This window comes from Mauremys mutica, chromosome 2 (genome assembly GCF_020497125.1).
Source record: "Mauremys mutica isolate MM-2020 ecotype Southern chromosome 2, ASM2049712v1, whole genome shotgun sequence".
Classification (NCBI taxonomy): Eukaryota; Metazoa; Chordata; order Testudines; family Geoemydidae; genus Mauremys; species Mauremys mutica.
The window spans coordinates 27,277,533-27,293,331 of record NC_059073.1 but is presented as its reverse complement, the minus strand read 5'-3'; the positions used below and the strand labels follow the sequence as shown (position 1 = coordinate 27,293,331).

General features: G+C 38.7%; 1 protein-coding gene across 2 annotated transcripts in view; it reads right to left on the bottom strand.

Moving 5' to 3' along the window:
- TAF2 (TATA-box binding protein associated factor 2) overlaps positions 1–15,799 on the bottom strand; it is a 100,607-nt gene that overhangs the window by 47,191 nt on the left and 37,617 nt on the right. For both annotated transcript variants that reach the window (XM_045006158.1, XM_045006159.1), the window contains exons 11-15: positions 10,779–10,914; positions 8,247–8,401; positions 4,118–4,232; positions 3,862–3,971; positions 92–157 (exon numbers count right to left, since the gene is read on the bottom strand). In XM_045006158.1, the coding sequence (XP_044862093.1) occupies positions 92–157; positions 3,862–3,971; positions 4,118–4,232; positions 8,247–8,401; positions 10,779–10,914 (582 nt within the window). The remainder of the gene's footprint in view (positions 1–91; positions 158–3,861; positions 3,972–4,117; positions 4,233–8,246; positions 8,402–10,778; positions 10,915–15,799) is intronic.

The window sequence follows — 15,799 nt, the reverse complement described above, 5'->3', positions numbered from 1 at the left end:
ACATGCTTAAGGCAAATATTAATACTACTAAGGGAATTATATATAAGCATGGAGGAGACAATGTCCCTTTGTCTTCAACAAACCAACTTACTCCATTGCAGAAAGATCCATGTCCACCTCTTCTCCATTCATTAATGGAATCTTTTTTTTCTTATTTCTGTGTTTTAAAAAAGTAATACAATTTAAGCTATACCTTCAAAATGAAGAATATAACCTTCAGATAACTATACTGACTCTCTCTCTCTCTCTCTATATATATATATAACAACATATAACATGTTTAAATCAGGATTAAGTGTAATATGTGATCACTATGAATACTGAGATAAAGTACACATATCTATTAAAAACACCATGATGTTATAGCAGGGGTTTTAAAACTTCATTGCACCACTACTCCCTTCTGACAACACAGTTAATCCATGACCCCAGGGGATAGGGAGGAGCAGAGTCCGAGCCCTGCTGCCCCGGTGGGAGGAGAAGGGGGCGCAGCCCGAGCACCATCACGTCGGATGGGGGAAGATGAGACCGGAGCCCCAGCCCCACTGGCCTGGTTGGGGGGGAGCTCAGGCTTCAGCCCTGGGTCCTAGCAAGTCTAATGCTGGCCCTGGCAATCCCATTAAAATAGGGCTAAGACCCACTTTGGGATCCCGACTCACAGTTTGAGAACCATTGTGTTATGGGTTTATATTTTAGTCTTGCTGAAGTCCTCTCTGCCTGTGGTCCTGACAACATCCCATCAGTGATGCCACTTCCATGAAGAAGTATTTTAGCTTTATTAAAATTTCTCATTGTGTGTTTTGATTTTTTATGTTTTGCTGAAGGTGGGGGTAACATCATGGTGTTCATATTCATGTTGGTAGTTTTTGTAAAGCTCCAGAATAAATGATTTTGGGGAATGGTCTGTTTTTAGGTACTTAATTCCACTTCACTCCCACTCGGACTCATTTAAGATCCTGCAAACCCTTACTCACAAACTTGAAGCCCATGAGGAGACCCACTGTCTTAAACAAGATTACAGTACTTACATGCTTAAAATTAAGTACACACATACATCTTTGCAAAGTTGAGGCTGAAGTGATTTAAAAAAAATCTTTTTAGGAGACTAAGACAATCTGAATAGGGAAGTATTTGGTTTGTTTTACTCATAAGTTTAATCAGTACAGTCTTGGTATTTGTAGGGAAGGGGAAAATATGATATTTTTTAATCCAGTTGCCTGATCTGAGTTATTTCTTGTTGTTTCTGGTCTTCTTTCTTGGCGAGATTTCCCATTCAAAGGCATTTCTCCTTGAGCAATTCATAAAGGAATTAAAATGTACTAAAAACTATTCCATATTACACAAACAAGTTTCTGTTTAGATTTTTACAAGGCCTAGGAACTTTATGAAATTTGTTGTTAAGTCTTAGCATCTGATTACCTGTGAATGTAGTGCTAATAACTGATTCTGCTTTTTCCTCTGAATGCTCTCTCTTATACGTTGTAGGTATGTCTGATAATTATATTATAACATATTATTATTGCCTTCATTTTCAATAAGCATGATAATATGGAACATGTGCATGAAGCCAATATGGCTGATAGAAATGAGCATCTAGAGATGAAAATTACCACAGCTGAGGTAGAAGAAGAATTCAAGGAACTTAATGCACTTAAGTAGTGGGGAATGAGCAATTTCCATACCAGAATACTTAAAGAACTGGCACATGAGATTGCTAGTCCAGTAGCAAGGACTTTAATATATCTACCTATGCCTGTGGAGAAAGATAATGTTGTACCTATATTTCAAAAAAAGGGGAAAAAGGTGATACAGACAATTACAGACCAGTTAGTCTGACCTCACTACTATGCAATTATTCTTTCCTTCACAATTAGAACAAATTGTGAAGGAAAGAATAATTAAATTCATGGAGGTAAAGGGATGCAATTCAACATGGGTTTACCATGCCAGGCTAACCTACGTTCAGAAACTAACCATTTAGATTAGGGAAGTCCAGTAAATCTAACATATTTGAACTTCAGTAAAGCATTTGACACGGTGCCACATGGGAAATTATTAGTAAAATTAGAGACGATGAGGATCAGGTACTAGAACTACCAGGTGAATAAGGAACTGACTAAAGGAAAAAAGGCAAATGGTTGTACTGAAAGGTGAATTATTGGATTTGAGGGAGGTTACTAGTGGAGTTACTCAAACATAGGTCTTAGGACCAATCTTATTCAATATTTTTATTAATGGCCTTGGCACAAAAAGTCGGAGTGTGCTAATAAAATTTTGCTGATGATACAAAGTTGGGAGGCAATCTCAATAAAAAAGAGGATCGGAATATTACAGAAGAGCCAGATAACTTTGAATACTGGAGTGACAGAAATGAGATGAAATTCAATAGCACAAAGTTCAAGGTCATGCACTAAGGGTCTAATAATAAGAATTTCTGTTACAAGCTGGGGCTCATAAGTTGGAAGTGATAGAGGAGAAAAGAGATCTGGACATGTGGGTTCATCGCAGGATGACTATGAGCCACCAAAGTGACACGGCTGTGAAAAAGGCAAATATGATTCTAAGCTACATCAGGCAAGGCATTTCCTGTAGAGATAGAGAAGTATTAATGCCATTGTACACAGCACTGAGACCTCTTGGCATACTGTGTACAACTCTAGTCATACATGTTCAAGAGTAATGAATTTAAACTGGAACAGGCGCAGAGAAGAGCAACTAAGCTGACCAGGGGAATGAAATGCCTATTTTGTGAGAAGAGATTGGAAAAGCTTGGCTTGTTTAGTCTAACAAAAAGAAGGCTGAGGAAAGATATGATTGCTCTCTATATAGGGGGAGTAAATGCCAGAGAGGATATTTACCAAAGAGCTATTTAAGCTAAAGGACAATGTTGGCACAAGAACAAATGGGTATAAACTGATCATGAACAAATTCAGACTTGAAATTAGGTTTCTAACCATCAGAGGTGAGGTTCTGGAACAGCCTCCTAATAAGAGTTGTAGGGGCAAACAACTTAATTAGTTTTAAGAGGGAGCTGAACAAATTTATGAATGTGATTGTATGATGGGGTTGTTTGTGCTGGTAGGGGGCAGGGCTTGGCAGCCATAGGGCTCACTTCTGGTTTTCATCTTATTTTCCTAAAACGTCACGCTTCATGGTTTCAGCTAGCCACCTACAGGGGTCAGAAAGGGATATCCCCCCACTGGAATATATTCTGCGTTGTTCTTTTTTAATCTTCTTCCTTTGAAGAATCAATGATGGCCATGGCTAGAGACGGGACATTGGACGGGGTAGCCCATGGCTCTGAGATGGCACTGAGCAGTCTCTCTCTCAGGTGCTTGACTGGCTGGTTCTTGCTCACATGCTCAGGGTTTAACTGATCACCATATGTCGGGTTGGGAAAGAACTTTGACTAGTAGTGACCTTTGGGATTTTTCACTTTCTGCATGTGGGTGCAGATCACTTGCCAGGATTATCTTGGTATCTCTCACTTAATCATTTCCCTGCCACTAAGAAGGCCTCAGGCATTAGTGCACCTTGGACCTTCCTGACCTCTGCCTGTGGTACATAACAGTATAGTCTTCTGTGGGCTGTAATATTTTGGTCTAATTTCAGTTATTGAGTTAATTGGTGCTGGTTGCTGTAGGTGGCCTGTAATATACAGATAGTCAGACTAGATGATCTGGTGGTCCCTTCTGGCCTATGACTCTATTATCACAAAATTGGTAAATTATACAGGAAGATCATCAACATTTACAAAAAGAAGTATTAAAAGAGTTAGATTTGACATTTCCCATTAATTGCACTGGACATTATTATACATACATTCTATAAATATCTGCGTTCTGTAGTTCTAATTCTTACCTTCTGCTTTTGGAATGGCAAGGTATATCATGTTTAAGACTGTTTTCTTCTATCTGCAATGTATGGTTGAAAGATCCATCAAGTTCTTGCACTGTCACTTTAAGAGGACCCTGAAGAAAATTAAGATACTTTCATTATTAGTGTAATAAAAACGAATTTGTCTAATATAAATATAAGCCTAACGTTTATAAATGTGTGTGCAGACACAAATGCACATCAACCGTGTTGTAAACAAACTATGGAAAATGGACCTTACCACATATTTCTGGGTCCCAGGAGAAGTGTAGTCTTGCTTTATTTCCAATTCCAATACATTTCGTTTTCTATTAAATGCAAAACTGCCATAAAATTTTACCACACCACTCTGATCCCTAATGAATTGTATAGGAATTTTGAGGGACAAGAGATAGTGTTTATAAATAAAAATAACATTTATAAGGTTTACATTCTCACATTTTGCACTAGATTTGTATTTGACTGTCACAGCACAAAAAGGTTCAAAGAAAAATGGAGAGAGAAAAATATTTTGAGTTCCCTTCAGTCCCATCAATGGGAGACAAAAGCCGTGTGCAAAGGGAGCACCTCAGGAATATTTTTTAAAATAGTCTTATTGAAGATTTTTATATGCTGGTAGAGAAAACAAGATTACAGAAAGTTCAACAAAAAGAACTGTAGACAGAATGCCTAGTACTGTGAAGTGCAGTAAATTTTTTCCACTGAAAATAAAAACAAGTCTTAATGAAAAGCTGTATTATTTCACACCATGTTCCACAGGTGTCCTTGCGCACTTCCTCTAGCACAGAGGTCCCCAAACTGTGGGGCACCCCCCACCCAGGGGGCATGGAGGAATGCATGGAGGGCACAGTGGGGCCCAGGCCAGCCCTCACAGGGGGTGGGGAGGGAGCGCCACCCAGCCCCTCCCCACCCCCACCCCCAGCTCTGGTCCTGCCCCCAGCTGCATCCCCGGCTCCCATCCCCTCGCCTGTCCCTGTCCCCAGCCTTGGCGCGGCTCTGCTCCTGGGCCCACGGCAGTCCCTTGCCTTAGCCACTGGCCACGGCTCCGTTTCTGGCCCGGGGCTGAGGCTGGGGGCAAGGCTGGGAGTGGAGCTGCACCTGGCCACAGGCCTGGCTGCTGGCCCCCATCGCACCCAGCTGCAGCTCTGCTCTCGCCCCTGCCCCCAGCCTTGGCCCCTGGCCGCGGCCCCGCTTCCGACCTCAGACCCACCCCCAGCTGAGCCCCAGCCTGAGCCCCCTGACCATGTACCCCTCCCCACCCCGAGCCGTGGACCCAATCCCAGCCCCAGGAGAATGTGACCCTCAAAAGTTTGGGGACCGCTGTTCTAGCAGTACTGGGTCTCTCTTCAGGGAGGCCAGACTCTTAATTTAAGCACCACCAGTAAGTATGTTAGTTTTTTTGTATGTTTTGGCTAAGTGAAACTCAGAGAAATATGACCAAAGATTAGAGTTTACTGTTTTCTAACCAGATTTCACGTAAAACATCTATTTTCTAGAAGTTTTTCAATCTGGGTCATTATGGTAGTGTTCTTGGGTTTGTTACTTTCAATAAAACTGAATACGAATAGTAATCTCCACCAGTTTTGTATTTCAGGCAGCTACTGGTTTAACCATTTCTGTGAATAGTTTTAGTTTGTGTGACAATTATTGCCTTATTTTAGTCACAACCAAAATGGAACAGAGATCTCACTGAAGTGCAGTATTTTCATCTAACAATAATGTGGCTAAAGCACAGAGGACACCAAATCAAATAATCCTGAAGAGTTATGGATCAATTAAGTTCTCTTTTAGTCCTGTTCTCTCAGGAATGTCTCTTTCAAAGTTACCCTGTTATTAGCTTGTTACCAGCTTTACCCACACTTTATAAAAAAAATCACATAAGAACATAAGAACATAAGAAAGGCCGTACCGGGTCAGACCAAAGGTCCATCTAGCCCAGTATCTGTCTACCGACAGTGGCCAATGCCAGGTGCCCCTGAGGGAGTGAACCTAACAGGCAATGATCAAGTGATCTTTCTCCTGCCATCCATCTCCATCCTCTGACGAACAGAGGCTAGGGACACCATTCTTACCCATCCTGGCTAATAGCCATTTATGGACTCAGCCACCATGAATTTATCCAGTCCCCTTTTAAACATTGTTATAGTCCTAGCCTTCACAACCTCCTCAGGTAAGGAGTTCCACAAGTTGACTGTGCGCTGCGTGAAGAAGAACTTCCTTTTATTTGTTTTAAACCTGCTGCCTATTAATTTCATTTGGTGACCCCTAGTTCTTGTATTATGGGAATAAGTAAATAACTTTTCCTTATCCACTTTCTCAACATCACTCATGATTTTATATACCTCTATCATGTCCCCCCTTAGTCTTCTCTTTTCCAAACTGAAGAGTCCTAGCCTCTTTAATCTTTCCTCATATGGGACCTTCTCTAAACCCCTAATCATTTTAGTTGCTCTTTTCTGAACCTTTTCTAGTGCTAGAATATCTTTTTTGAGGTGAGGAGACCACATCTGTACACAGTATTCGAGATGTGGGCGTACCATGGATTTATATAAGGGCAATAATATATTCTCAGTCTTATTCTCTATCCCCTTTTTAATGATTCCTAACATCCTGTTTGCTTTTTTGACCGCCTCTGCACACTGCGTGGACATCTTCAGAGAACTATCCACGATAACTCCAAGATCTTTTTCCTGACTCGTTGTAGCTAAATTAGCCCCCATCATGTTGTATGTATAGTTGGGGTTATTTTTTCCAATGTGCATTACTTTACATTTATCCACATTAAATTTCATTTGCCATTTTGTTGCCCAATCACTTAGTTTTGTGAGATCTTTTTGAAGTTCTTCACAATCTGCTTTGGTCTTAACTATCTTGAGCAGTTTAGTATCATCTGCAAACTTTGCCACCTCACTGTTTACCCCTTTCTCCAGATCATTTATGAATAAATTGAATAGGATTGGTCCTAGGACTGACCCTTGGGGAATACCACTAGTTACCCCTTTCCATTCTGAGAATTTACCATTAATTCCTACCCTTTGTTCCCTGTCCTTTAACCAGTTCTCAATCCATGAAAGGACCTTTCCTTTTATCCCATGACAGCTTAATTTACGTAAGAGCCTTTGGTGAGGGACCTTGTCAAAGGCTTTCTGGAAATCTAAGTACACTATGTCCACCGGATCCCCCTTGTCCACATGTTTGTTGACCCCTTCAAAGAATTCTAATAGATTAGTAAGACACGATTTCCCTTTACAGAAACCATGTTGACTATTGCTCAACAGTTCATGGAATTCTCCACTGATTACTAGTATTTTTGCATAGCTAGGTATGGAAAGAAGAATTAATAAGTTAGATGATTCCTTACCAGGCCCCATGAAAAAAAATGGATGCGTGTTTATCCATTGTGAAATATTTCACTCCAGAAATGTGGTACATTCTAAAATTTCTTTGGTGCACATTGATTTTTATGTATTGTTCTAGTATTATGGAATAGTAATCTTGCTTTCAGGCCTTTTTACATACTAAGAGTTATATAAAATATTACTTACGGGAAAAGCCAGAACAAATGAATAATCCTCTACATACATGAATAAAATTGAGTTTTGTTTTCTCTACTGAAACAGTACAACCATATGGCACATGTGATCCCCTTACACTTAATCTGTCCCAATTTGCATTTAGATTAGACACTCTGGTTACCATCCCCAAACCTGAAGAAGAGCTCTGTGAAGCTTACAGCTTTGTCCCTTCCACCAACAGAAGTTGGGCCAATAAAGATATTACCTAAACTACCTTGTTCCTCTGATTTTGCTGCAGCCATAAAATGTTCATTTAAAATACCAGTGAAAATAGATAAAACAATTTATTTTTAAATTTCTGCTAGTATTAGGGCTCACATTGATCTAAAAAATGTACTGTTACTATCAGTCTGCTACCCCAGGTAATTTATGCCACAGTGATTTACTGGAAATCACATCTGAAAATGCACCAGACTATAGCATTTTCCATGTCAGACTTTAGCATATTTCTAACGGCAGTGTCCCCTGGATCTCTGTAGTACAGTTTGACCTTTAATTCCATGAGAGTGCTTGAGCTTCTTTATAGTAATTCCACTACTGGTAAAACTGACAAATACTGCAACTCCTTCCAGTCTTGAAAAGCAAAAAGCACCCAGAAAAAGCCAGCGTATTGTAAGTCACTATGAAAGGAATCTGAATAGGTCGTTTGTTCCTATTTTTAATATGAATCCCTTTGTTTCTAACTCTTAAAAATTTAGGCATTTCATATTTTCCTGCACATTCCTTTAATAGTGCCAACGAAAAGCTACATTTCTTCTCCACTTTAACAATTCAGAACTAGAATGAAAAGGATACACCCACTGCTTTATTAAAGGCTGGATGTCTTTGCCAGAGACATTAGAGATGGATTTCAAAAATCCAGACGTGGAAACCAACATCTGACTCCACATGTGAGACTGGAACTTCTGAGACGAGGCAGTGCTGGCCAGACTCAACAGTTTGTTGAAAACCTAAAATGATAGAAAAATTCATTTTACATATTAGAATACTGAATTATCTGAATTTTTTATCTTGATAGTTTTCAGGAAATGCCAATGCCAATCAGCTCGTTCTGTAACATTTATCTTAAAGAAAGAAAGAAAGAAAGAAAGAAAGAAAGAAAGAAAGAAAGAAAGAAAGAAAGAAAGAAAGAAAGAAAGAAAGAAAGAAAGAAAGAAAGAAAAGATCCCTTTCAAAATAAAAGAATTTCAGAAACTCATTAGCTTGTCGCTATCTGAAGTGGGATTTGCAGATAGAGTGCAGATACAATGGGCTAAAAACAATGCTGCTGGGAAGAGGTTAGGCCTAATTCAAAGGCAGCTGCAGTACCAGCATTATCTTAATGACAAATAAAATGTTTAGCCCTGGGACAAAAGGTAGTGACACACTATTTCACCCTTTCCTATCTATGCTCATCACTCATCACCAGGCATATTTTAACAGGCAGTTTTCTAATAAATTTACATGGAGTTGAATGCAGAAATGTATTTCAGTACTTATTATCTAGCTATAAGCATTTCTAAAGCACAAGACTATAAATACTTTGAGAGCTTACAGTTGATGTTAATTATCATCAACAGCAATCATTTTCTTTTACACAAATATCTATATATATAAAATATGATATTTTTACCTCCCTTTTACATCTAAAGATGCATTCTCCAATAACTAACTTACCTAGTTATATGCGCATCTTTATAAAAAAAATTCTTCATGATTGTATCTCATGTATAGGGCCCTACCAAATTCTCAGTTAATTTTGGTCAATTTCACGGTCATAGGAATTTAAAAATCATAAATTTCATGATTTCAGCTATTTAAATCTGAAATTTCACGGTGTTGTAATTCTATGGTCCTGACCCAAAAAGGAGTTGTAGGGGGGGTTACAAAGATATTGTAGGGGGTGTTGCGGTACTGCTACCCTTACTTCTGCGCTGCTGCTGGCAGCAGCACTGTCTTCAGAGCTGGCAGCTGGAGAGCGGCAGCTGCTGGCCAGGAGCCCAGCTCTGAAGACAGAGCCACCGTCAGCAGCGGTGCAGGAGTAAAGATGGAGTGGTATGACATTACTACCCTTACTTCTGCGCTGCTGCCTGCAGAGCTGGGCCCTCAGTAAGCAGCCACCACTCTCCGGCCACCCAGCTCTGAAGGCAACCACACAGAAGTAAGGGTGGCATGGTATGGTATTGCCACCCTTACTTCTACACTGCAGCTGGCGGGGCGCTTCCTTCAGAGCTGGGTGCCAGGCCAACTGCCGCCACGCTCTGGCCGCCCAGCTCTGAAGGCAGCGCAGAAGTAAGAGTGGCAATACTGTGACCCCTTTAAAATAACCTTGCAACCCCCCTGCAACTCCCTTTTGGGTCAGGACCTCCAATTTGAGAAATGCTCGTCTTCCCCATGAAATCTGTATACCAACCATAGGGTAAAAGCATGCAAAAGACCAGATTTCATGGGCAGGAGACCAGATTTCACAATCCGCACTGCATTTTTCATGGTCATGAATTTGGTAGGGCCCTACTCATGTACTACATTACTCTGTTACGACTCAAAGTCTATTAAAAACTCTATTATACCTTGCTATAAAAGAAGATTAACTTCTAAGGCTATCTATTGTAAAACAAGTCACTCAATTTATTTCTCAGGACAGTAAACCGCCGTATTTAAAGTGCATATCAGGGTTGAGTTTTCTTTTACACAGACTACAAAGAACAAGTTACCATCTGGATACTGTGTGAAGGAACATAGTACAGGCTGTTGTGATTCCAGTTTACATAAGAACCATTAGCGTTGTATGTTTTGTCCTATATTTTATCATTATACCAATTAAGAGAATTACATCTTTAGAGAAGAATACTGCTTTCAGAGTTCTGGGTCTCCCTTTATTAAGTATCACGTTTTTTTCTCACAAAATCATAAAATAGAAAGAGAAACTGAAATCTCACAAGTATTTAACTTTTCAAAGAAGCCGTATTTTAATTATTATTTAGTTATGATAATGCTATGAGCCCAACATAGGCCAGAACCCTGCTGGTTCTCTTTATAGTGCAAAAAAAATTGTTTACTAAGTTTCAAGCAGTAACTCTACTGGAGGCAATGAAATTGCAAAGATGTCACTGAGGAGCTAATTTGGGGTTCAGAACCTTTAATTACTAGCCATGTCTGAGAAGGAAATAACCAACCTGTGCATTATAATCCAGTTTACCTTTACAATGAGCACAATTTATCTCTAAGTTATTGATACACAGGCAAACACGAAACCCCAAGATGGTTTTAAAAAAGTAACTTTCAGAACATAATTGTACTTAAAGATAAAAAGTTGAATATACCTCATATAAGAATTTAAACACCTACTTGTAGCATGAACTCCATACTGATCCTGTTTTCTATCAATCTCATAACAAGATGGGCTTTACACTGGAACATAGTGTAATATTCCCAGGACAGCGTGTGAGGGTGTTTTATAGAAAAATGCAGATGTGATGCAGGGCTGAAAAATTAAATCAAAATAATTTAGTGCATTTTCTGTTCTGAATATTATGGCAAAAAGCCCACAACAGTTACTGGTAAACAAGATGATTACAGTATACATCCATATTGTTTCTACTTATTTAAGACAACAATGCATCATGGATTTATTCATGAAAAAGTCTACAATTTTTATAATGTAGAGATGCATGTATATTACATAGAGGAGTACAGAGAATAAATTAGAAGAAACTACAGTTTGAACAGTAATATTACAAACATGAAGTTGTCGAGTAAGAATTTAATCAATACAAATCAGTGAGGAAAGGGTATATGTCATCAGACTACTGAGAATTGCTCATAGCTTTTTTGGGGGAGCGGAATCCCCCTTCATTTAAAAGCAATTTGATTGCAATTACTATATATTTAAACAAACATTTATTTGGAAAGCATACAATTGATTGTTCTACCAATGAGAACAAGTTGACCTTCTATGGATATTACTTATTTTATTTCAGTTTCATTTGAAAGCCAATCTCTGGAGCAAGGCTGTTAATAGATAGTAAAATGGCTAGAAAAAGGGTTTTTGTTTAAAGCATAACATCTAAAGAATATTTCACTAATCTTGAATTACACAATGCAGCAAACCCTCCCTTATCCTATACACTGTTTCAGATAGATTTTACAGTCAAAAATAGCTAAAATGAAACTGAACAATCTACATACTGTATTAACAACGTAATGTAATTGGTCAACAGAAGTTAGTATAAGAGGTTTCTTCCATTTCTAAGTCCACTATTTTGCATTTATTTTTAGGTTGAAAAGTTGATGTTTGTTCAAATGCACAAGATCCAATTTAAAAAATGCTTTCATGGAGGAAGTTTCAATATGCTTCAAGAGAATATAATTTTATTATACTTTAATAAAATGAAAAAAAGATTGACTAAAAGACTTTTTGGGGAGCACCAAACACAACAGGGTCCATGACTAGAGCGCCTTGGCGCTGGGATGGTACAAATAAATTTAAAAATAATCATGCAATCCTTTAAAACTACTTAAATATAAATAAAAGTTTACTAATCAAAGCATAGCAAAACCTAAACACAACTTCAGTACTTAGGCACACTGGCATCTCCTACACAAGGTACATCATATGTCCCAAAGTAGTGGAGATCAGTAATCACCATATTTTCAAATTCACTTGCTTTTAAGTTGATCTGAGACAGACCTAAAATTTTCAGTGTACTTTTTGGCTATTAATTAATCATCCTCACTGACACTGCCTTTGAAGATGAGGGGGGATTTAAACAAAAATCTGAATTAAATCATACTTGTAAATTAAATATTTGGAAAATAAAATATCACATTGCCTCACTGTATGATCAGATAAGGAAAGGCCACATGATAATACACCTCTACCCCGATTAACATGACCTGATATAACACGACTTCGGATATAATGCGGTAAAGCAGCACTCCGAGGGGGGCGGGGCTGCGCGCTCTGGCGGATCAAAGCAAGTTCGATATAACGCGGTTTCACCTATAACGCGGTAAGATTTTTTGGCTCCCGAGAACAGCGTTATATCGGGGTAGAGGTGTATCTACAAGCAAGAAACAGAGTCAAAAGTTCTCATAACTAATTCTGAATTTCACAGTGTCTGTTGGGTTTAAAATCATAATGCACGTGATCTGCAGCTTCCCCCTGCCCTGTGAGGAGAATAGCTTGTATGGCATACAGACATTATATTTTAATGGACTTCTTCTTGATAAGATTTAAAATATCTTTTAAAAATAAGTTGCTTGATCTATAGTCCAGTTCAAAAATAGAAAAGTTACTGTAATTGCCTTATTCGTGAGAAAAATAAGAACATTTGCCTGTTTTCCATTAGCAGAGTAGAAATTGGAGATGATAAATTTTATAAGTCTGAATTTATTTTTGTTTGGCTGATGAATTAATGTTCAGTGACTGGTTTTGTTGTGCTAGAGTTTTTCCCTTTAGTTATTTTTATAGGTGTTTTATATTGAATTTTCCATAAACTGGTGACATGTCTTAAGGCATTCAACCCAGATGAGATCGGGCCAACTTCCTGAAAAGTGGTCTTATGTATCTGGATTTTTTATTATTATTATTTTATTTTTTGGTCATAGACCAACAATCTCTGTGATATGAAAAACACAGAATATTTTAAAATTGCTGCTTTAAACTTTCCCAAGTTAATGCTCGCCAGCAATGACTTAATTCAAACTTGCATGGCTTCAAGGTAGGCCCTTGCACCTGTTTTTTCCAGACTTGGGAGGCAGAGAAGGAGGAACTGCAAAGCAGAGTGAGCAAAATTCGTAAACCTTAAGAATCAAGGACTAGGTTTAAAAGCCTCGCCTTTTGGGTCAACATCCATCCGAGGAAAAATTCACCTTCCAGAATCTCCTAGGCTGTTCACCTTGTGGAAAGTCAGACCCCTGCAGCCTCTGACCAGTCTCTCCCTGCACCTGAAGGAGGCCCACTAATAAGTAGTGCTGGGCCAGCAGAACATCATCTGGCCTTTTGTCTGCTGTTTCAGCTCCTACTTTACAAGAGCACAGAATACTGTGAGAACTGAAGAATTCCCAAACTTTCTGTTATCTTAAGTAACTTATTTTCCTGTCCCTATTTTTTGCCTTGAGTTTAACAGGAAGACACCCCAGCCTTTTTATTTGCTTTATTTTTAAGATGGGAAAGAGAAAGTGTGGCTGTGTGCATGCATGTGTGTGAGAGCGTCCTGTGACAGGGTGTATAAACCACATGCCAGTGATAAGGGGTTAAAGAGCTGCTGTGGGCCTGGCTGGACCTTCCCTCATCAGTCATGTCATGGGTGGAATAAAAGTTTAAAAGCAGGAATTCCTAGGCAGTTGATGGGCAGCTCTGAGAGAGAACAGACAATAGCTCTACAGCCCTCAAGCAGATCTCCTGGAAAGCTTCAGGGAAACTGCCCTCGAGAAGATCATTCACCGATTTCCTGTGCCTACAAAGAGGTAGAAGGCGCCGTTATATCAGCTGGGCAGAATAGATTTGGTAAGCCCCTAAGTTAGCTGTGAAATGTTCTGTGCTCCAACCCTCTGCCCTTATCACAGGAAGTGAATCAGGAACTATACTGAAAGAACTTGGGGAGTGGGGAGCCAGGAATCCCCATCTCCTTCAAATGCACACAGACTGTGTGTCTTAAATTAGTATTGGAGAGACTCCCATTTATGCAGGCAGGGACACCCTAAGGATTTAGCAGCACCCAGACAAAAGTAGGCACCCATCAGAGACACAAGAATTGTGACACCCATAAAGTTTACATGGAGAAAGTACCAGAAAGAAAAAGTAATCATAGTTTAAACAGCCCTAAATATTGTCTCATAAAGACAGTTATTAAACTGTGTTTTGAACCTGAAAGTATTGAGAGACTTGATATTGTCATCTATAATTTCTGGTAGATAAGCGTTTGTTAAACTTATGTTTATCAAGGTTGCTCTGCTAAAGTTAGTATTATAATCTCTGTTGAAGAGAGAGAAGGAGAGGAAAAAGGTTAGCCACCACATAAAAAACTGAAGTTTGAGAAGAAAGTTTTATAATTGGCTCCAAGGTTGTGGTTAGGACAGTAGGTAGCTTAATACTAAAAACAAGTTATTTAACAAACTTTAAATTATTGGTTTGATTGACCTTGGTAAAAATCTTTAATTGGGATTTATAAACATGCAGACAACCACCTTCTTAGTCTCTTTTACAGAATGTATAGCAACTGACTGTTTTCTGTATTAATTTGATGATTTAACTCCAATCCAATACTGACCTTAACTGAATTTGATTGGATACTTATAACATTTTATTTTTAGTTTAATATAAACAGCTTACCTTTGGTGATATGTTTTCATGATTTTAGTTTAAAAAAATTAATAATGTGTACAATTGATACCAAGTCACATTTATTTTGAATAAGTAACAGGGGTCCATATCCTTTGAGGACCTGGGATGGAAGCCAGCTGGTCAAACTTAAAGCCTGACTAGCTCTCCTAATAAATGTACAGTGTCTGTGTCTCTCTCTCACACACACGCTCAGCCCTTTTTGTAATTTCTTCTTATATCCTCTACCCCAAGAAACTGTGAGACCGTATGAATCTACTTGCATTTTTGTAGTTGCTAAGCACTGTATAGCTAGCAACCCCACAATTAAAGACTGTCCAAGAAGGGCCAAAATCTCTGAATGGGAAAAAGTATGAAGTGACCCATTTAATTTATATGCAGCTTCACTTTGGAACAGACATCCCTATTGCAGTGAACTGTATTGTTTCCTTTCTCCCATGGAGTGCTTCAAATTGTGAGGATTTAAAGAAAACCAGGGAATCTGTAGCTAGCAATACAGCTTGTGTTTTGCGGCTTGTGAATTAGCTGTATTTGCAAAGGATTTCTGGAGACTGAAATGACTGAAAAATAACTACGGAAATTAATTGTATTTTGGCCACATTCCAACTGACTGTTGAGGAGAACATCTGTGCTAAAACCTAACTCTTCTTCATTAGATTGCTTGAGAGCGAAGTGAGTTATCTAGTCAGTCCCTCTACCTGTCAATAACAGGGTTGATTTTCTTTACCCAAAGGTATCTCTGAGAACTGACTGTCTAATTAGCTTTTTCTATCTCCCCGACATCCTAATGAGTTTCATAGAATGACAGCGCTGAACAACCAAAGACAAAGGCTCTTCATCATACTGATTCTTCAGAGATTATACTAACCCTGTATGATTTTGCTCTAAATGCAAACTGAAATACATTTGGAGCTAATGCTTTTAATTATTTAGTGTTTCATAATTATGGAGCCTGCTTCCTATGTATATTTAGATGACCACATCTGTTTTAGTTATTAAATTAAAATTGAAGGTATTAGTAATG